This window comes from Anabrus simplex, chromosome 6, assembly GCF_040414725.1.
Source record: "Anabrus simplex isolate iqAnaSimp1 chromosome 6, ASM4041472v1, whole genome shotgun sequence".
Taxonomy (NCBI): Eukaryota; Metazoa; Arthropoda; class Insecta; order Orthoptera; family Tettigoniidae; genus Anabrus; species Anabrus simplex.
Window position 1 is genome coordinate 222,475,413 of NC_090270.1, and position 24,004 is coordinate 222,499,416.

General features: G+C 41.9%; 1 protein-coding gene across 3 annotated transcripts in view; it reads left to right on the plus strand.

Annotated features, from left to right (window-relative positions):
* Positions 1-24,004, plus strand: part of LOC136875673 (calcitonin gene-related peptide type 1 receptor) — a 409,243-nt gene that overhangs the window by 337,619 nt on the left and 47,620 nt on the right. For all 3 annotated transcript variants that reach the window (XM_067149225.2, XM_067149227.2, XM_067149226.2), the window contains exon 3: positions 4,876-5,017. In XM_067149225.2, the coding sequence (XP_067005326.2) occupies positions 4,876-5,017 (142 nt within the window). The remainder of the gene's footprint in view (positions 1-4,875; positions 5,018-24,004) is intronic.

The window sequence follows — 24,004 nt, forward strand, 5'->3', positions numbered from 1 at the left end:
GCCTGTCGTAAGAGGCGACTAAAAGGGGCCCCAAGGGCTCTGAACTTTGGAGCGTGTGTTGGCAACCACGGGGCCCTTAGCTGAGTTCTGGCATTGCTTCCACTTACTTGTGCCAGGCTCCTCACTTTGATCTATCCTATTCGACCTCTCTTGGTCAACTCTTGTTCTTTTCCGACCCCGACGGTATTACGTATGGAGGCCTAGGGAGTCTTTCATTTTCACGCCCTTCGTGGCCCTTGTCTTTCTTTGACCATATCTTCATTTTTCGAAGTGTCGGATCCCTTCCATTTTTCCCTCTGATTAGTGTTATATAGAGGACGGTTGCCTAGTTGTACTTCCTCTTAAAACAATAATCACCACCACCTCTCCGCACATCTCCTTCACCGTAACAAATCTCCCGGCCTGAGAGACGGCGTCACCGTCTAAGAGGCCCGCCTCCTCCTTCAGGGGAGGAATGAAAACGTTTAGTATTAGTAGTAGTAGTAGTAATTCGTATTTGGCGACAATATGCACCAGTGATTGTAATTTGGTCTAGCAAAAACAATCATTATTTGGCGACAATATGCACTGATGATTGTAATTTGGCCTAGCAAAAGCAATTCGTATTTGGCGACAATATGCACTGCTAATTATAATTTGGCCCAGCAAGAAACTGTCTTCATTTGGCGACAATATGCACTGATGATTGTAATTTGGCCTAGCAAAAGCAATTCGTATTTGGCGACAATATGCACTGCTGATTATAATTTGGCCCAGCAAGAAACTGTCGTCATTTGGTGACAATATGCACTGATGATTGTAATTTGGCCTAGCAAAAGCAATTCGTATTTGGCGACAATATGCACTGATGATTGTAATTTGGCCTAGCAAAAGCAATTCGTATTTGGCGACAATAATCACTGCTGATTATAGTTTGGCCCAGCAAGAAACTGTCTTCATTTGGTGACAATATGAACTGATGATTGTAATTTGGCCTAGCAAAAGCAATTCGCATTTGGCGACAGGATGCACTGATGATTGTAATTTGGCTTAGCAAAAACAATTATTTCTTGGCGACAATATGCACTGCTGATTGTTATTTGACCTGGCAAACACAGTTCTTATTTAGCGACAATATGCACTGACGATTGGAATTTGGCATAGAGAAAGCAATACTTTCTTGGCGACAATATGCACTGATGTTTGCTATTTGAACAGTGACATATCACTTACTTTATCTTTCTTCTTCCTTCTTAATCCGTTTACCCTCCAGGGTTGGTTTTTTCCCCGGACTCAGTGAGGGATCCCACCTCTAACACCTCAAGGGCAGTGTCCTGGAGCATGACACTTTGTGACAGGGGGGATACAACTGGGGAGGACGATCAGTGCCTCACCTGCTATACTGAACAGGGGCCTTGTAGGGGGATGGGAAGATTGGAAGGGATAGGGAAGGAAGCGGCCGTGGCCTCCCCTTAGGCACCATCCCGGCATTTGCCTGGAGAAGTAGGAAATCATGGAAAACCACTTTGAGGATGGCTGAGGTGGGAATCGAACCCACCTCTATTCAACTGACCTCCCGAGGCTGAGTGGACCCCGTTCCAGCCCTCGTACACTTTTCAAATTTCGTGGCAGAGCCGGGAAACGAACCCGAACCTCCGGGGGTGGCAGCTAATCACACTAACCACTACACCACTGAGGCGGACGTTTATTCTGATAAACTTCAAAAATGTAAGCAATCATGCATCAGAATTTGGTTTTTCCTAAGAATGTTTCGTATCGGGATTGTGTAAACTCGCAGGCTGATCAGGGAAATTATGTTGAACGAGAAAGCAGGCCATACCATATACTGTACTTATTGATGAGTTCGAGAGTGTCTTAGATTCCCTTCCATATTTTAGGTTGTAACATTGAAACTGTATGGATATTATACATACACTTAGATTCATTTGAAGAGAAAGTGTTAATCTGAAAGAACTTTTTTTTATCATTCTGAAAGGAATATGTCCCTTTTGGGGAGAGAGATTGATTAAAGATATAATAAATCGTCCATCCACCGACGAGGGTGATAATTCGGATGCGAAATGCAATCAGGTTACAATTTAAGTAGAATTTACAAACATAAAATACTGAAAAACTATAATTGTTAATGCTGTTATTGTCCTTTTTTTCTGAGGAGTGGAGGGGTACAGGAATGTTAATCATGTTAAGTTGTGAGACGTTTAACATTCCGGCTCCATGGCTAACTGGTTAGCGTGCTGGCCTTTGCTCACAGGGGTCCCACGTTCGATTCCCGGCATGGTCGGGAATTTTAACCAGAATTGGTTAATACTGTCGTCATCATCATCACTTCATTTTCATCACGGCACGCGGGTCGCCTACGGACGTCAAATCAAAAGACCTGCATTTGGCGATCCAAACTCGTCCTCGGACACACTCAAGGCCCATATGCCATTTCATTTCATTACCACTGCACTGTGACTTCAAATTTCGTTTTATAGAAAACGTTAATAACAGTAAATGAATCGTTAATTAATAATATCAGTCTGTTTATTTTTAATGAAGTTCAATATCAAAGTTTAGTACTTTTTTTTTTTTTTTGTGAATACTGCACTTTATTTACCCCTCCCCTCCATGAAAACGTTAATTAATAATATCAGCCTTTTTCATGCTTATTGAAGTTCAATATCAAACTTTAGTACTATTTGTTTTGACGAATACTCTATTTCATTTCCCCTCTTTGCTCTCCCATTTTCATTCTTGCATCTTCACCGTTCAATTTTAATCTACAGAGTGTTCGTAAATTCTCATTTTAGAACTCCTATAGCTTGTAGGAGGATTGAATAGATAACATTTTTCATAGGAACCTATGTCCGAAAACGTACCATTTCTGTGCTACATGTACAGTATAATTTCAAATCAGGCGCTAAAATCTCCCGCTTCAGATTGATGAAGAAAGGATGGTAATTTAATTAGTTGCGACTCAGTTAATTACATTTCCAACAAATCAACAGTCACTAATTTGGTAAAAATTTACAAAGTTAAGGGGAAAATAAATAAATTTATGAATTTTGTCATACTAACAATTCCACCTATAGCAATCACCTCTAATCTGCATTTAGAGATGATGTCCAGAGAGCAATTTTCATCTAATCTTTTTCTTAAATGATTTAACGAAGTTGTAAATCTATCAAACATCTCCCTAGGTTAAATTATTTCTATTGCGCCACGGAGTCTTCATGGTCAAGAGGAAGTATGCTTAGTCCTTGAAACGGATAGCTTCGTTTTGTTTTCCGGCTTTTCTGTTAGTAATTTTTATCGTGATTTATTGGTTACTTCAATTTATGTTGGAGTTCGGGTTCTTCGATATAGTAATTTCTAAACAATAGCAGCGCTCGATGGCGTTAATAATATGATTCTCCCTTCTTCAAATGAAGATTAGAATCCTAGTCCACCACAACTGTGCTTGGATATGGTGACCACCATTTTCCTCTGTCTCTAGAGGGGTCTCGTAAATCATATTCATGCTGCCCCATAGGAAAAAGTAGAAGTGGTCGTGGAGGTCACACAATTGGGCCATCTCGACCTATCCATCTTTACCCAAATTGCCGGTTAAGATGATATCGAGTAGCAAGTGCAAAATGAGGTGGTGCGTCATCGTGTTGAAATCGGATTTGTCGAAGAATGTTCAGTGTCACGTCTTCTAAGAACTCATCTAGTACTTCTTTCAGGAAGATCAAGTACACTACATGGAAGAACGTGTGGCCCAGTCAAACACCATCCAGAATATTTGCCCACACAATGATGCTGAACCTTTGTTGGAATCCATTGGTATGCATGGCATGAGGGTTTTCGACATCTCAAATGTAGCTGCTTTGAGAGTTTTAAAACAGCGTCCCTAATGAATTAACATTCACCGATGAAGAAAATTAGCCGTGGAAACTGGAGATCTTCCACACATCGGTGTAGTACCCACGTGCATAGGTGGTGCAAAATCGGCTTGAACCAATGTTCGTACCCTCAGAGGGTGGCAAGGGTGTAGTTGCTGCTCATGGAGAACGTCCTTGACGATGTTATGAGTTACACTCGTTCCACGTGCAGTGGTTCGGGTACCCGTTGATAGAGTCTCTTCAACTAGGTGAAGTACAGCCTCTTCAAAGTCGGGAATGCGGTGCCTTCTTGGAGCACCACACTTGATTCTGTTGACGGTGAAGTTACCTGTTTTCCGCAAGTCACACCTGTGCTAGAGAAGTGTATGCGATTGAGGCACACGATGCGGATAACTCTCTTAATATAGTCGAAAAGCAACTCTCCCATTACTTCGAACTTCACCGTACACTAACGTCATACCGGTATTCTCCAAATACGAATTCAACAATGTTCAACGGAGACAGAATGGCAAGTGAATGAGAGGTACAGTTCGAAGCACTATTGTAAGAGACAGGCTAGACATCACGTGGTATCAGGTGATCGTCGTACTGGAATGACGTAATATAAACACCATGTACCTTCCAAACTCATTGCGTACCAGCACAGATAAACTTGATACACAGATGTAATCAAATTTTTTTTTTGCTAGTGGTTCAAAGTCGCACTAACACATTGAATGTTTTGGGAAAGGGCTAGTATTGGAAAGGTAGCGGCCGTGGCCTTAAGTAAGAAGTACAGCCCCAGCATTTGTCTGTTGTGAAAATGGTAAACCATGGACAACCACAATCGTTCCTTCACCCAGCAGAAGCGTGTGAATTAAACACTTGATTTGAAGTTCTTGTACAAGTATCACTGAAACTGTGCATAGCTTCCTATTCAAAATATTAGTACACAATCCCCTCTACAAGCCCTTGGGGTTTAAAATGAGAATTTCCGAACACCTTTTATAATGATTTGTATGTATTTCAGACAGTAAGAGATCCTGATAGTCAAGAGCTGTACCAGAGTTTCCGACCAGATTCTCCTGGTGTGGAAAAGTGGCGGAGCTGCTGTCATAGCGCCGAGGAATGTTGCAACAGTGTGCTATCGTTATCAACAGGAGAAAATGAAGGTGAGATTCATCCTTCTGCTGTTGTAGAACCCAAGAGTACGGGTACAATATTTTTGTTTTAGGAGTGCATGAAAGTGAGAATGGGTAGTATCTTTCCACCAAACAGTGCTGTAGTAGTACATGCCATCAGGAGCACATGAACACTCGGAGTATCGTACGACTGTGAAATGACTGATAAGTGCCGCAACACTCAGGGGGCGTAACCTTAGGGTCTGCAGGCCCTTTCAACGCAGGTGGGCCCGGGTCGTTAAAGGTCCCGCAGACTCCATATACTGTAAGATTTATATACTCTCTACTCTACTCTAATGTCGCAATTCACGGAAATGGTCTGGTCAGTTTTGTAGAATCAGTCGAAATAGGCTTTTTTGTTTTGTTTTTACAATTTGTACTTAAAGGAATTGCCATTTGGTTGCATCTAGCAACAGTTTATTGTGTCGAGTGTAACATATCACAGCTGTAAAAAATACTTACCCCTACTTTGTTGATGCATTATGCACCTGAGATAGTATCATGCACAAATTTTGCAGAGCATTTACCTTTCGCCACACATTCATCCGACAACAGTGTATAATGCCAATAAGAAGTTCTAGTAAGAATTGGTCGACTCAGTTTCGAACGAGCTCTTTTTGCGCGAAATTAGTGATAGGGTTATCAGTGTTGCGGCTGGATATTTTACAAACTTCATTGGAACAGTTTTTGATTTAATATTATTTCGTTTATTCTTTCTTTAATGAATACTATTTTGCTTTACGTCGTACCGACACAGATATGTCTTATGGCGACGATTATTCTTTCTTTACAACTCGCTTTACGTAGCACCGACTGAGACAGATCTTATGGCGACGATGGGATAGGGAAGGCGTAGGAGTGGGAAGGAATCGGCCGTGGCCTTAATTGAATCGATTATTTCAGAAACCAGCCAAGCGCCAAGTCTGTCATTTTTGGGAAAATGAAAAAAACTGTCTAGCATCAGACAAAATGTTATAATAGGGGTTTGAATATTTTAGCTTGAAAGTATTCTCTTTTAATACTTTCTATCTAAGGAAAATTATTTTGTGCTTATTAACTATACTGTAAAAAAATCCAAAAAAATTCCACTTAACTGGTTTCTGAAATAAACGAGTGCTGCAAACATATTTTTATGGGATAATTCTTGAATTTTGAAAGGATTTTGTCATAAAACCCATATTTGAGGAAATAGAAAATATTTTAACAGGTTTAGACTATAAATATAATTATTAAAAGGATGAAATCAGCAATGCCTGCTTATCATGACAGGAGATAATCAATCCTCATAAATAAACTCCACAGCACATTCTGACTCTGTAGTAGGCCATTGTAAAATGCTGTCATAAAAGTGTTCATATCCCATCATATCTTTTTGATATTGATGGGCACCTAAAACAAACTAACAAAGAATAATGTAGAGCTCAGACCAGGTACTTCCTTGCCTGAGTAAGAAATATAACCTTCTCCTTTTTCCCTTGCATTCCGAATAATATTACGCATGTGAGTTTGCTTGTCTACCACTCCTCGTTTCCTTTTATATACAAGTTCGTCTTCTGAACTTTCAGACATATCAGTACGAATATAAAAACACTGCACTAAACAAAAGAAACACTTTTTCAATCAGTTGTACACAAAACTACGAACATGCGATTCCAGAAATGCTACAATGACAATAAAAACAGCTGAAAAGCTGGCTATTCTGGATTCAGAACAGCAGAGCCAACTGGCAAGATGAGGCACATCACAAAATGTACCAGCAGTTTACTGCAGAAACCAGCCAAGCGGCGTCACTTAACTGGTTTCTGAACTAAATACGAAATTCAGTGTAAAGCCTGACCATTATAGGAGGACGTTTCTTGACTGGTTACAGCACTAAAATGTGCGTATACCCTCTTAGTAACATATTTTGCCATTAACTCATTTTTTCATTTTTTGGCACTTGACTGCTTTCTGAAATAATCAATTCAATTAAGGTACAGCCCCAGCATTTGCGTGGTGTGAAAATGGGACACCACGGAAAACCATCTTCAGGGCTGCCGACAGTGGGGCTCGAACCCACTATCTCCCGGATGCAAATTCATTCTTTCTTGCCAGCCCCGTGGTGTAGGGGTAGCGTGCCTGCCTCTTACCCGGAGGCCCCGGGTTCGATTCCCGGCCAGGTCAGGGATTTTTACCTGGACCGGAGGGCTGGTTCCAGGTCTACTCAGCCTACGTAATTAGAAGTGAGGAGCTATCTGACGGTGAGATAGCGGTCCCGGTATCGAAAGCCAAGAATAACGGCCGAGGGAATTCGCCGTGCTGACCACACGACACCTCACAATCTACAGGCCTTCGGGATGAGCAGCGGTCGCTTGGTTAGGCCAAGGTCCTTCAAGGGCTGTAGTGCCATGGGGGTGGGGGTGGGTTCATTCTGTCTTAATCTCGTTACCGTTCAGGGTTGTTTTTTCGCTCGGACTCAGTGCGAGATCCCACCTTTACCACCTCAAGGGCAGTGTCCTGGAGCATGAGACTTTGGGTCGGGGAATACAACTGGGAAGGAGGACCAGCACCTCGCTCCCAGGCTGCCTCACCTGCTATGCTGAACAGGGGCCTTGTGGGGGATAGCGGCCGTGGCCTTAAGTTAGGTACCATCCCGGCATTTGCCTGGAGAAGTGGGAAACTACGCAAAACCACTTCGAGGATAACTGAGGAGAGAATCGAGCCCCCTCTGCTCAGTTGACCTCCCGAGGCAGAGTGGACTTCGTTCCAGCTCTCGTTCCACTTTTCAAATTCCGTGGCAGAACCGGGAATCGAACCCGGGCCTCCGGGGGGGGGCAGCTAATCACACTAACCACTACACCACAGAGGTGGACTGATTTAATATTGTTTGTATATTTTTCTGTGATGTAATCGAGTAAATCATTATAACCGAGACTTCGGCACCGCTTACAGAGTGTAGTTACTGAAAAATGAAACCAATTAAAGTTAAGTACGAACATCTAATTGGTTCGTGGTTGGCAGTTCATCAGGTTATCCATTAAACCATTGAGGCAGTCAAATGAAACTTATTAAACATTTTTTAAATGATTTTGTAATAACGAATAATCCGTTTGTTCATATAACTTAACAAATCGCATTATTTTTACCTGCTGCAATTAAATTTATATTTATTCATAGGTTAGCAAGGGCCAAAATCGCATCCACTACGCCACTGTCCCACTGTCAGGATCACGTCTAAAGTGCATAGTACCAAGTGACTATCGTGGTATCGAAAAATGTTGTAATAGTATTCTACACCTGACCGCGAGTGTTATAATAGTAATCTAAACCTGCGACCACTGAATTATGCGGATGAGGAAAACTGCGCTTTTGTCAGATATGGGAATGGCGAAACGACAGATGGTCGAGGGACTCTTACCTCCGAGCACGGAGTGGCAACGCTGACCGTACAGTGCTGTCTAGTCGAGGCCGATCCGCTCCAGGTCCATGTATTCTTTAAAGTAGTTCTCTTTTGTAAATTATGTAGTCCAATACATAGCATGCAAGTATTTAAAATTATATGCTAAACCACAAACAAAATCATAAAATAACTGATAAAGATTAATACACTGATTAGCCAGAACATTATGACCACCTACCTACTATCGATATAACCCCGTCCAGGCGACAGCAGCGTCACCTGACGAGGAACGACTGCTAGTCAGACACGCGGACGGTGCATGTACTATCAGGGAGCGTGCTGTCCGTGTGTAGAATGGGGAAGGCGCGCGATCTATCTGAGTTTGACCGAGGGAAGATTGTGATGGCCCGGAGGTTCAGCACGAGCATTTCGGAAACTGCACAACTTGTCGGGTGTTCGAGGAGTGCTGTTGTGAGTGTCTTCCACAAGTGGCGAAACCAAGGTGAAACCACGTCCAAACGTCGAGGGGTTGGGCGGCCACCCCTCATTACAGATGTCGGACGCCGTAGACTGGACAGACTGGTAAAAGAGGACAGGCGGCAAACTGTGGCGGAACTAAAATCAGACTTTAATGCTGGGTAGAGAACGAGTGTGTCTGAACACACAGTGCACCGAACACTCCTAAGGATGAACCTCCGCAACAGACGACCCATGCATGTACCAAACACACGACATCGGCAACTACGACTGAAATGGGACGTGACCATCGTCATTGGACGTTGGCGCAGTGGCAGAGCGTTGTATGGTCTGCTGAATCCCGATACCTTCTTCATCATGCGATGGGAGGATGCGAATCCGTCGTCTTCATAGGGGAACACCTCCTTGACACCTGTACTGCGAGAAGGAGACAAGCCGGCGGCGGTTCAATTATGCTCTGCGGAACATTGAAGTGGGCATCCACGGGTCCAATGGAGCTCGTACAAGGCACCATAATGGCCGAGAAATATCGTGCACTGTTTGCAGACCACGTACACCCCTTCATGGCGATCATGCTTCCCAACAGCAGTGGCATTTTTCAACAAGATAATGCGTCATCTCACAAGGCTAGGAGTGTGATGGAGTTGTTCGAGGAACACAGTGGCGAGTTTAAATTGATGAGCAGGCCTCCCAACTCGCCAGATCTTAACCTGATCGAATACATCTGGAATGTGATTGAACGAGGCGTCAGAGCTCATCGGCCCCCTCCCCGGAATTTACGGGAATTAGGTGACTTGTGTGTGAAAACTTGGCGCCAACTCCCTCCAGCGACCTACCAAGGCCTCATTGCTTCCATGACAAGACGCATCGCCGCTGTTATCCGTGCCAAAGGTGTACATACCGGCTATTAGGTAGGTGGTCATGATGTTCTGACTGATCAGTGTATGTAATCCGAAAGTACTTACTGTGTCTTGCGCTGGCGCGCATGAACCGAATGACCTCAGCTAGCGACATTTACTGTATACAGCCGCTTTCCAGCCATTTTCCAGGAAAATCAAAAGACCCGTGGAAACATGTTTCAGATTTTAGAAATTAAGTAAGAAGATTGTCTACATTTTTTCGCAGGCGACGTTTTATTGTCTGAAGAAACAAAAACGTGGCGGGTTACTGAAAATGGATATACATTATTTTACGGATGTAAATTTGCTTGTTCAGGTTTTTATTCTTAATAATTATGTTAATTGTTTGATGTGGAAAATGCGTATTTATACTGCTGAAATCAGCACTCTTTCTTGAAGTTTGTAGTATAATTTGTTTAACAACATTGTAGGAGGTAACATCAGGAGCTTGGGAGAGAACAAACTACTTCGCGCTCCAAAATGATATGTTCAATTAGACATTTCTTCGCCAGTTGCTGCATAACATTGGCAACAGCGTAATTTCTCTGACCCGCTTAATTGGGTGGCCGCAACAATAGTATTCGAATCACATGAAGGAGCATAAAGTCGTGTCACTCACAAGGAATGTTGCAGCAGTGTGTTATCACCATCAAAAGAAGCAAATGACGGTGAGGTCCACCTTTCCACAATACTGTTGTAGACGGGTACTGGAACATTATCACGGTAACAAGTATATGTAATTAAATATATATATTATATATATAACAAGTATATGTAATTAAATATATATATTATCGCAATACTGGCATAGAATGTAAGACCGCTGCAGTCGTATTCTGGTATCAAGAGTGTAGGAAAATGAGTAATATCATACTATCAGAGCGCACAGTACTGCTGGAAGAGCGTTAGTTAACACCAAAGGCAAAGGAAGGTGAGTTGATTTATTCTGCATTCGTAGTGCGTAGTAGTGTTGAATTACGTATTTAGCGCATGATGCAATGCAACATAAAAACAAAATAACACCTAACCTTAAGTATTGTATTTATTGAACATAACAGGCGCTCAGCCCAAACACATGCTCACACTACAATAATAATAACACTAATAATAATAATACCAATAACAATAATAAAAATCTCTATAGTAATTTGATACCTAAAATAAATACTAATTGGATACCTAAATAATACAAATCTAGCCCTATTCTGACCTCAAGTTCTACTCCCAACAGCCACAACAGATCATAGCTGCAAGAACCGCTGACTACACGTTTCACCATACTCAGCACGTGTCCTTGTTTGTTCAGCTGCTTGTTACGCATACCTTGTTCACCGACCCACTCTCGCTGGATTCTAGTATACTAAAAGTCAACAATTACGTACTATCCTGCCATACCACAATCAGTAAGGCCTCCACAATTGCAAAATACCACATAATTCACCTACTCCCCTAACTCATCAACTCAATACACTTCGTTATAACTTAGTCAAGCTTGACCTCCAGGCTAAAATTCTACCTCCTCCACAATTTACACATCTCCAGTACTCCACTAACCATTAAATTTACCATACAATCTCCATCCACTGAGTATCATCATGCCGTTAAACAATCCTCCCATAAACATACATAAACACACATCCCCATTCCAAACACATACCCCTTATTCCCTCTAAGCTATACATCCTCTTAGAATTCACTGCACCTACTGTACCTCCCTTACACTTACCACATTCACCTTATGCCTCTCCTTCTTTCATCTTTCTCTGACAGGAATTTTCTAACGCACAAATATATCTGTTCAATTCTCCTCCGTCTTCCCATTCCTTAATAATCCACCTTATAATAATCTGCTCACCCTCTCTTCCTAATATTTTCCGATGTTTGGCATTCAATAAACTATTTCTAATCTTACCTGTTTCTCCACAATTACTTAATAAGTGAAAATCATCGTTCTCTCTCCCACAAAGTATACATACTGACTTATCTACCTTTTAATCAGCCCTTAATCTTATGTAGTCCCATCAGCCACCATACCAACCCACCCCTGTTTAACCTATCAACGCATCTAATATGTATCCCCGTTACTTCCTCTACTTTAATGAAAACACTAAGAGAACATCTTAATCTACTTTCTTCCAATAATTTCTGGCTATGTATAACTCTAATCTTCCTCGAAAGCACCTTCAGCCCTCTAGCCTCTGTCTTCGTCCACACCTCTTCCCACATGTACCCCAATCCTATCGTCTCCAAGTAGCCCTTAATTTTTTTCTAGCCAGCGTCCCTTATACATGCTCTTCCGTTGTTGTTCGCACGCTGCTTGTAATACCCTCCCATCTTCCTATCTTTTCAAAGTCATCCATTATCTAACAATTCTTTTCACACACTCACATTCCAAATCTTCCCCACACATGAATTCCACTCCTGCATTAGTTGTGCAAAGTGGGAGCCTCATCACCAACTTACCGAAATTACTAATAATTTGTCTTAATTCCACTCTTTACTCATCCAACCTCCATACTTCAGCGCCATACAATACCCTACCGAAAACCACCGATCTTAAAACTAACCTCAAGGTTTTATAAATGATACCCGAAAATTTAGCTAGCAAGTTTTTGACTGAGGCTAGGGCGGCCAAACCTCTGCTTCTCGCTCTTCTAATATGATCATTCTAAGTCCCTTTACTGTTAATAATGACTCCTAAATATTCCAACTTACTTACTTGTTCCAACCTTTCTCCCTGAACGACCCATTTCCCGTCCTCCTTTCTTCCTTTTTGTAGCTGGGCGACTAGTATTTTAGATTTATTCCAATTAATTTTCAAGGCCCATTTCTTTGCGAAATCCTACACTGCATTTAAGGCCTTCTGCATCCCATCTGAAGTTAGAGTCATCAATATCACATCATCAGCAAAAATCAATCCCGCTACCTCCAACTCATTAATTACCGGCACGGCCCAGTTGCTTCCCCCATGCCCATCCAAGATATCGTTAATACGAGGTTTGTCCGGAAAATACGTATAAAAGTTGAATAATAACTTTATTTGACAATTATTCAGGTATTACAATATGGTCTCCTTCAAAGTACTCCCCCTGTGACAAGATGCACTTCTTCCAACGCCGTTTCCACTGTTGATAACATTGTTGAAAGTCTTCAGTTGTGATGCTGTTCAGTTGCCGTGTCGTTTCTCCCTTGATGGCTTCCACATCACCCAAGTGTCGCCACCGAAGCACCATTTTGCATTTCGGGAACAGGAAGAAGTCACAAGGGGCTAAATCGGGTGAATAAGGCGGGTGGTCTGTCACGGTGATTGAGCTTCGGGCCAAAAACTCACGCACAACGAGCGACGTGTGAGCGGGCGCATTGTTGTGATGAAGGATCCACCTGCCCCCTTGTGCCAAATCCGGTCGAACTCGGGCCACACGAGCTCTGAGACTTGATGTTGATGCGCTGTTCCTCAATCAGAGAGAGCTCCATACCGACGGCAGGTGAAAACGGGTAACTTTCAACAAGCAGCCGCACACTGCTACTGACACGCAGAGCTCTCCGACTCGAACTGAGCGTTGAGAAGATTGGCGACAACAGCAGTGCCACCTGGCGGCGCCTCCACGATACGTGATACGTCACCCCGACGGATTTATACGTATTTTCCGGACAAACCTCGTAAATAAAATAAACAATATTGGCGATAACTTACACCCTTGCTTTAAACCCACCTTAGAGTCCTGATCACCTTATATATCCGCTCCAATGCCCTCATTATCTTTTCCGAAACCCCCAACCTACCCAATTGCTCCAATAGAGCCCCTCTATTCACATTATCGAACGCCTTTTCAAAATCAATTGCCGCCCACATACACCTTTCCTCTTGACAGGCTCATATACTTCACAAAACTGTCTTCATTATCATTATATTATCCACTGTTCTTTTCTTTTTTCTAAATCCCCCTTGGTATTGTCAATACTTCGTTTCTTTCGGCCCATTCACTTAACCTGTTCGCCAACACCCCCTTGTAAATTTTACTTATGGAATCTAACAGAGATATTCCCCTATAATTATTCATACTGTTTTTGCTACCCTTTCCCTTATATATTGGACATAAAATTCCTGTTTCCCATTCCTTCGGTTACTTCCCCTCATCAAAAATCTTATTGAATAGTTTAACTATGCCCTCTATCATTGTCATATTTTTACTAATTTCTTTCCAAAACTTACTATTGATCCCATTACAACCCCCCGCCGACCTGCCCCTGATTCTTCTTATCACTCCCAAGGTTTCTTCCCTTGTAATTTCCTTGTCTAGTTCGTAAATTGCCACTCTTCTATTCCTCCAAATTACTTCTTCCCCCGTACCTCTCAACCATACTTCCCCCTTCCCCCCAAGTAATTCACCAAAGTAGCTCACCCACTGTATCTCCACAATGCTCGTTTTCTCTAGACTCCTTCAACCCGTAATTATTCTGTTAATCATTCCCCAAACCTTTTCAATACTGTTCGACTTACATTCTTTATGTATGGCTTCTGCTTATTCCTCGAACCACACCTTTCTTACCTCACAAATTTTCTTCTTATACTCTTTCCTCAACCTACAGAAGACCTACCTTTCTGCACTCCCACATTTTTTCCTATACTCTTCTAACGCACCCAACACCCTCTTCCGCATTCCTTCACACTCTCTGTTAAACTTCACCCTCTTTCTTTTTCCTCCTTCTAGATTTTAGCTTCTGTGCTATCATCTTTATTGGATGTTGTAGCAATTCCAAGGCTTTATCAATATTATTCTCCTCTAAAGCTCTTTCCCATCCATATTTCAGAAATTGTAATCCCTCTTTTGCTACCATGTCCCAGTCCCGTTCCACTTTATCTGACCATTTGTACTTATTATATCCACTCCCTAGTCCATCCTTCATCTTAACTACTTTCCTTATATGCTTCTCCTCCCCCCCCCTTTTTTTTTACAGAACCCACACTGGGAAATGGTGTAATTCAATCCAGTCTCCTACTTCCATCCTTACAATATCCTCCAACACTCCTTCCGAGCTTAAAACTATATCTATCACACTACCTCCGTTATCTGTAACATAGGCCAATTTCCCCGAACTGTCACCCTCCTTCCATTCATTCAGAATATATAAATTTCCCGTTGCGCACATCTCTAAGAGCTTCTCTCCATAACTGTTTATAATTTTATCCTCACTTCTTCTACTTTTCAACATACACCTCCCATCTTCCCTACTATATACTGAGCTCTGTTCCCCTATTCTCGTGTTCCAATCTCCAAGTAGCAACATGTCCTCTTCTTCAGCAAACTTCTCTCTTATCATACTAATATCCAACAATAGCTCTTCAAAAAAGATGCGTATTTTTATATGCAGAACTACTAGGATGACAATATACGAACGTTAGATTTATTTTCTTTATCCTTCCCTCTACCCATCGCATATTAAATCTCATCCATATAGTTTCTTTCATATCTGTCTCGATATCCTCTACTAGTTCATTAATTTCTTCCCTATTTAATACTACCATTCCTCCTGGGGCGCGTCACTTAGTCCTCTCATTTCTTCTATATTTATATTTAATCACAAAGCTTTTCCATGAAATCCCTTTCCCTGTTTCCAGCCACGTCTCCAAAAGTGCCACAACGTCAAAACTTTCGACTATTTCCCTAATCTTTTTATTTCCTATTTTCAATATTCACACAACCTATTTTCCAATATAGTTATAACTTAACCTCCCTCCCTTCTAAATTTCCTCCCTTATTCTTACTCCTTGTAGCTCTCGCCCCCTTATTCCCTATCTCCATTCCCCCTTTTTAACGACCTTTGCCGTTCCATGTTCTCCGTATCCTCCATCCCCTTGCACACTTTATCCCACAAGTCTTTTAGGCTCCTACTTCTTCCTCTGCTCATAACAGATTTACCTTCCTGTCGGTCACTCTTCTCATGTCCTTTCTTGCTCTCTAACCCACTGCACTTTGTTCCCGCCGGTTCTTGCTGCTCACCCTCACTCACCCCTTCGCTGCTCTGTTCTTCTGCATCCACACTGCATTGTCCAAAACCTCCTGGGTTGATCTCCTCTCCTTCCTCCGCTCCACCCCTAGTTGTTTCTGCTTCTTGCCTTCAGTCTTGCACTGCCATCACTACCCCCTCGGAAATGACGAGTTCATCCATCTCTTTCAGCTTCGACACTGAGTGCTCTCTAATCCATCTTCCATTCGACACCACTAGTCTCTGACCTCTTATGCGGGCTTTTAGCCCTTGCTGTCTCGCTCTCCAAAGATGCCTGTTCAAAATCTTCATATTTTCACCACCTTCTCTTCCAATGTCTCTTTTCACCCCTACTTTCTGGCCCTGTAAATTTATTGCCGTTTCTTAACACAATTTCTGCCATGTCCGACTCGTTGGCTGAACGGTCAGCGTACTGGCCTTCGGTTCAGAGGGTCCTGGGTTCGATTCCCGGCCGGGTCGGGGATTTTAACCGTAATTGGTTAATTCCAATGGCACGGGGGCTGGGTGTATGTGTTGTCTTCATTATCATTTCATCCTCATCACGACGCGCAGGTCGCCTACGGGTGTCAAATAGAAAGACCTGCACCTGGCGAGCCGAACCCGTCTTGGGATATCCCGGCAATAAAAGCCATACAACATTTCATTTCATTTCATTTCATTTCTGCCATTAGGGTCGAGAAAAACTGTACCCTAATTGGTCTCCGTCCTTTAATTTCGCCCACTCTCTCCACATCATCTATGTTCACTTCACTGAAATTTATCTTCATCCTATCCCGAATGACCTCTACCACCTTATAAATTATATCAATATTGTCTTCCTTCTCACCTTCTTCCACTTCATATATAAATATTGCTTTCTTCATTCTGTCCTGCCTATACCCCTCTGCTTCCTTCTTCATCATCATCACCTCCTCTTCTAGATGTTTCACCTTACTTCTTAATAACTCTATTTCTTTCCCATTGTTGTACACTCTCCTGTTCGATTCCTCAGTCTTCGTTTCTAACCATTTGTTCATGCTCCCTATCTCCTTCCTCTGCTCTTCCATCATGTCCTTTACTTCTTGCACCTTATCCCCTTGACAATTTTCCCGTATCACTTCCCTCACTAACCCCTTAAATGCTGCCAGATCTTCCAAGATGAATTTTCCACTGGTATTTGGACCTAGGTTTAATTCCACTCCCTCCCCCAATAACCAGAAGCACAGTTAACACAGCTGCTACCAGCACCGCTTCACCTATTTTCACCTCTTCTTTTCTTATCATCAGTCCATTCTTGGCCCCCTTCTTCTGCTTCACTTGCCATTTCCCAACAAGCGTGATTTTTCGGATGAACAGATCCCTCATCGTTCTTTCATCAAGCCATGCAAGTGTGACAATTTTGCTTTGTCTGTTTTTTGTATTTTACTAGCAGAGACAACAATTAATCTCAAAAACTTTAATTTACAGTAAGATTATTTAGAAATGTCAGAAATTGACAACGACGATGTTCATTTGGAACATCTTTCACATTTTAATCTTTGGAATAAGGTAGTTTGGCTACAAAGCTGCTTCGCTGAAAGTGATCGCTATAAAAGCCAAATAACATCTGGTGAGAGAGAATTGGATTTTGAACTGTACCGTAAGTAAAAACTTTGTTAACATTTTCTCATGGCAGAAGTCGGCGTACGCCAAGACTGAATTATGATCCTTGTGTACAGGCCTTATTGCAGAAAAGGTTGATGATATGCAAGTCACCACTGAACATGAGGAGACGTTAGTTTTGTCTGACAATAGCAATGTTATTAAAAACGATAAATTTGCAATATCCGGCACTGACAGTGAAAAAGATGCTACCACAACACTTGCAATAAGTATCACATACAAAAAAGGCGGTTGATTATTGGCTGAACTAAGGAGGTAAAGGTCATTTAAAGTCGTCCAGCACAATTTAAAACGCTACGGCACCTGGCGAACCTTTCTAGATGGAATCTACAAGTAGAATCAGGCAGCACAAAGGCTGAGAAACTGAAATTTATCACCAAAGAAACATTTGAGGAATTTGAAAATGTGAGGCTGAACAACAACAAAAAAACGTCCATGGCGTACACTTTAGAAAATGAGCCCTGAAGAATGCTCGGCGTGTTCATGACGATACCTTCCGCGCCTCTACTTTCTGGGTATGAAAGTTTAAAAATATATTCAATATTCGTTCCCGGAAAATCACTAAATGTGTAACCAAAAGTTACGTAGCCAATCAGCTTGACTTTGCGTCGAACGCAACATATTTTGTAGGAGTGGTATCCGAATTAATAAACACCCACTCTCCAAAGTGTGGTTTTTTTGTTTGCTAGTTGCTTTACGTCGCACTGACACAGATAGGTCTTATGGCGACGATGGGACGGGAAAGGGCTAGGAGTGGGAAGGAAGCGGCCGTAACCTTTATTAAGGTACAGCCCCAGCATTTGCCTGGTGTGAAAATGGGAAACCACGGAAAACCATTTTCAGGGCTGCCGACAGTGGGGTTCGAACCTACTATCTCCCGAATACTGGATACTGGCCGCACTTAAAAGTGTGTTTTTAACACAGACCAAAGCGGGCTTAACGAAGAGTTCCATACTGGACATACGCTACATTTAACGTGAGTGGCAAACATTTTCGCAGAAGCGCAATCGTTGAACTCATTAACACACGGCTATACAGCTCAGCTTGTAATTTCTATCAAAGGAGAACTGTTACCAAAACTGTTAGTTGTGTTAAAAGAAAAATACGGTGAATTTGTCCCTATTGTTAAAGAAAAAAGGTTGTTTACAGCAGATAATTTGTTTGTTTTGCCTTCACCGTTCGGGAAGTAACTAAAAAAGTTACTTCAAAAGTGGTTACAAGACTTTTAAAATGTACCAGACGTCAGTGTTTTACTCTTGGATTCGTGGACAGCACAAAGTGAAGCAAATGTATTAGCGTCAAAACCCGCCAACAAAACTATTATTGCTAAAACTATTCCCCAGGGAACTGCTGGAATGATTCAGCCATTAGATGTGCTTGGTTTCCGCATATGGAAACAATTTGTTCGTTTTTTATGACCTGATTATATTATGCAATTTTGATATTAACATTCATTTGCGCAACATATTTTAAAAACTCATTCATTGACCCACATCCAAATATCCTCTTCGCGGTTTCGTAACATATGGATGTATAGTTGGTACAAATCCGGTTATGTTCAAACACAACTCGCTTGTTTTGTGAATCCCGTTCAGTTTTGTTTCAAGGATGGTGCTATCCGAAATACTGGTGATATGTATACAAAAGAAAGTGTTGCAAAGTGCGCGTGGTGCAAGCAGTCTCTTTGCATTGACAACTTTTTTTAGACATCCACTACTGCAAGCATTGCAAAGAGTAAAAGAGGAAAAATAGAAGTAAAGCTTGGTTTAATTATGTACAGTATGGCCAAGCGCAAAACGTCAAATTATGTTGCATGTTATACTCTAATCGAGAGGGTAGAAGAATGAGGGGAAAGTTTAAGGTAGGGAATGCAACGCCGCACGGCAGGTCGCTATGTGGTTGCCACGAGCCATCACGTGCTGCTAGGATTCAAGGCCAGCTTTACCTCTCCCCACCTCCTCGCTAATGTCAACGTCCGGCAGGTTTTCGGCGTTCGGTATTGGCGTTCAAAATTGAAAGTGGCCCGTGTGGTCTTCACTACGTCATTGCACAACTTTGTAGGAATATTGTGTACTAAACTTCAACCAGATGAAAATTTTACACCGAAATCCGCTCCGTTGTCAGCACTGGAAGCAATGTACCAGTTATGATTCGTATTCTGTGGCGGAGCTGAGCATCCACAAGGTGAGTGTGGTAGCTGTTAAAGCCGTACCGCGGAGCAATATTCAGCTGAAGAATAGATAAATGCTAGAGAAAATGAAGAAGACTTAAAAAACCCTTACTGAAAGTGAAAGAAGAACTTTCAAAGGCTGGACTAACGTTGAATGTCAAGAAAACAAAAAGTATGGCAACTACACTTGTCAATTCATGGCATGTAGGAGGAGAAAAATTGGAGGTAGTCTCCGTTTTCAACTATCTTGGCTCACAGATTTCTGCTGATGGTGACTGCAGCCATGAAATCAAAAGACGATTGATACTTGGTAGAAAGGCAATGACCAATCTTGACAAGATCTTAAGGAGTAGAGACATAACATTAACAACGAAGATCCGTATAGTAAGGGCTATGGTTTTTCCAGTTATGATGTACGTATGTGAGACCTGGACCATAAGAAAAGCTGAACGCCGTAGAATAGACTCCTTTGAATTGTGGTGTTGGAGGAAAATCCTTAGAGTCCCATGGACTGCGAAGAGAACAAATAGGTCAGTTTTACAGGAAATAAAACCAGAGTGTTCCTTGGAAGGCCTAATCCTGAAACAAAAACTAAGCTACTTTGGACACATCATGAGAAGACATAATTCATTAGCAAAGACCTTAATGCTGGGGAAGATCGAAGGCACAAGGAGAAGAGGGCGGCAAAGAATGAGATGGATTGATGGCATCGCAGAAGTACTAAATTCCAGCTTGGAAAATTTTCGGGAGGCAGTACAGAAAGGAAGAAATTGGCGTATTTTAGTTCATGGGGTCACCGAGAGTCGGAATCGACTTAACGAATAGAGAGAGAGAGAGAGAGAAGTTGTTCTCACTGTGTTGGCGTCAGCACCCCATGATATTCCGGCTAAGCGTTGAAGGAGGTTATTACGGCTCTTCAGTTTTGCAGCAGATTTACGTAGATGTGCTCTGTATGTTAGAGATCTATCCACACTCATCTCCAGATATTTAGGGGTGTCAACGTACAGTAATGCCTTATCACCAAAAATGACTCTGGGGAAATAGTTTGCAAGCCTGTTGTTCAGGTGAAAAGTAATTGCATTAGTACTACACTACTAAGAGAGCCGAATCGTCAGTTGATCGTACTGTTATCATAGTCCCAAGAGTTCATTGTTCTCATGTCTTCACATGACTGGTCACTTTTCTTGTGATGGTTATAGGTCAACAGTTTGAGATCAGTGGTAATGGTTGACTTTTAACAATCGTGTATCTATAAAAAATAATTTCCATTTCCATTCTTTTCTCACTGTTAATATTTATCCTAAAATTGTTGAAATACTCATAATTGGTAGATATGTGAATGTCTTCCGTGTACTCCAGGTCAGCTTGTAGAATAACAACAAAAATAGAGGGGCACTATCTTGAACTAGTCCGTATATCTTACTCAAGATGATTGTACATATCAAAGCAATCTGTCCTTCTGCGTGGTTAGGAATATTGCAACGAGGAGCGTCCATGGTCTCTTGCAGACAGGAAAGCTTGTTCTCATAGGAAAGAGATGTACCGTACCAACGTGATATGCAATACTGGACACACGGGATAGAATGTGGTCACTTTTTAACTCACAGAAAGAACATAGTGTACTTTCCAAGTAGTGAGAATATGAGCTGAAATGATGCTGCTGTAATATTCTTCCTCGGGAATCTGAGTCCACCTATGACAGGCATTTCCATTGACAGGAAAGCTTGTTCTTATAAGTTCAACATTATTCAGTTCTATGTTATTCTTACGGTGGATAAGGAACTCTATCAATTTTATGAGCTGCTAGAACGAGTCATAAGAAAAATACCAAACAAGGAAATATTAATAATTCAGAGTGACTACAATGTGAAGATAGAGGATACTTATAAAGATTATCTCGCCATTCCAATTCGTCTAAGTAGAGCTTAGGTTTCGCTAACCACAGTAGCGTGAACAGGTCATCTGAAAGAAAGCAAACAAGAAAATACCAGGGCTGGAAAAGAAGTAATGGCGACAATGCCGTCACTTTGCGTAGGAACAATTGGGAACATGCATCATTTTCAAAAATATTTTTTTTGAAAAGTACACTAATGAAATAGTACGTAAACGTATTACATTGTGGTATGTTGCCTTGTTTTCTACCATTAAAAAAATATTTAATAGTGCCTTTCCGCAAGGCGAGTGAAACGGCCTCTGACGTAAGCGGCGCGCTGTGACGTCACGATCCAGTACCGCATGGAGCTCTACCAGCCGTTGTGCATCAGCCGTTGCTAAAAGCCGATTGTTTATTATTCATGATCGCGAATAACTTCGATATGACAGAAGAAAGGTTCAAAACAGCACAGTCAGACAATCTACCATGTGTAGATGTTATCGTTCTTGAAAAATGTGACTTTTGTAGCCGCAGAAATTCGCGGATAACAAGCAAGTTTGTAAGTGGCGTCTTTTATATACGTGCAATGTACTGTAAACCATAGTATTAGGATAACAACGAACCTGGATAGATATCACATCACTTTCAACATTTCCTTCTAGACTGATTCCCCTATTAAAGAATAACATTACTAATGCTGAAAGCCCGAAAATGTAAAGTAAGAAATCGGATTTCAGCACTAACATAAACATATAGGTAGCATTATAGTACTAGTCCGCTTCTGTGGTGTAGTGGTTAATGTGTACCACTCCCGGAGGCCCGGTTTCGATTCCCGGCTCTGCCATGAAAGTTGAAAACAAATAGTACGAGGGCTGGAACGGGGTCTACTCAGCCTCGGGAGGTCAACTGAGTAGAAGGGTTTCGAATCCCACCTCAGCCATCCTCGAAGTGGTTTTTCGTATTTTCCTACTTCTCCTCCAGGCACCTAAGGCCACGGCCGTTTCCTTCCCTCTTCCTTGTCTATCCCTTCCGATCCTCCCATCCTCCAACAAGGCCCCTGTTGAGCATAACAGGTGAGGCCCCCTGGGCGAGGTAATGGCCCTACTCACCAGTTGTATCACCATACTCAAAGTCTCACGTTCCAGGACAGTGCCCTTGAAGAGGTAGAGGTGAAATCCCTCGCTGAGTCCGAGAGAAAACCAACCCTGAAGGATAAACTGATAAAGAAAGAAAGAAGGAAAGAAAGAAAGATCATAGTACTATAGGGCTATAATCTATCATTCCCAAAAATATATATATATTTATGGTTGGGACAACTGGCCTACCCACTTCCGGGGCCCATGAAAGAGAATTAAATATCTTTGTGGAGGGAAAAAGTTAAACATGATAAAGGTAAATATGACTTCATCTAGTTTTCACAAGTCGGGCTGAGTGGTTCAGACTGTTGAGGTGCTGGACTTCTGACCCCAACTTGGCAGGTTCGATCCTGGTTCAGTCCGGTGGTAGTTGAAGGTGCTCAAATACGTCAGCCTCGTGTCGGTAGATTTACTGGCACGTAAAATAACTCCTGCAGGACTAAATTCCTGCACATCGGCGTCTCCGAAAATCGTAGAAGTAGTTAGCGGGGCGTGAAGCCAGTAACATTAATTACATTTGGCTTTTAACAAGCTGAGCAGATCAGGAAAGAAAAGTGTCCTGGTGACATTTTAGTCGCTCAATACAGGAATGTCTTTGGGTGCTGTGACTTTTTTTTTTTTGCTGTTTGCTTTACGTCACACCGTCACATAATGGCGACGATGGGACAGGAAAGGCCTAGGAATGGGAACAAAGCGGCCGTGGCCTTAGGTACAGCCTCAGCATTTGCCTGGTGTGAAAATGGGAAACCACGGAAAACCATCTTCAGGGCTGCCGGCAGTGGGGTTCAAAACCCACTATCTCCCGGATGCGAGCTCACAGCTGCGCGCTCCTAACCGCACGGCCAACTCGCGCGGTATTTTTACCCTTCGGTTTATTGACTTGGCTTGTATAACCTAAAACTTAGGCTAAGTTGGATTATATTTTAAACACCTACATCACTATTTTCACCTGTGTGCAATTATGTTATTTATTTCATTAATATTATGATAATTATTATAATTGAGCATTGTTAACTTATAAGACTCCAACAGACAAGCATTGGTTTTGTGTAGAGTTATACATTTGTTAAATTCACGTCGTTTCCTTTCATGCTATACACGCCTATTCTTTGTTACATTATAGGGTATTTAGATATAGCCTAAATTTCTTTACCAATTAAGCTCTTCAATAAAGACATACATAACTGTCCCATGCCAAGATATATTGGTAGAATTAGAGCTGTCAAAATGGTTCATAACCCCTTTGATTTATTATCTTGACATGGATCACCCAAAACATAGGTTAGGTTTGGAGAATACTTTAATGATCAGCATTATTTAATGCACCGTTTATTAATTTCATATTCCAAGATGTAATTGAAGCATTTAAATAAAGCATCATACATTAAAATTTA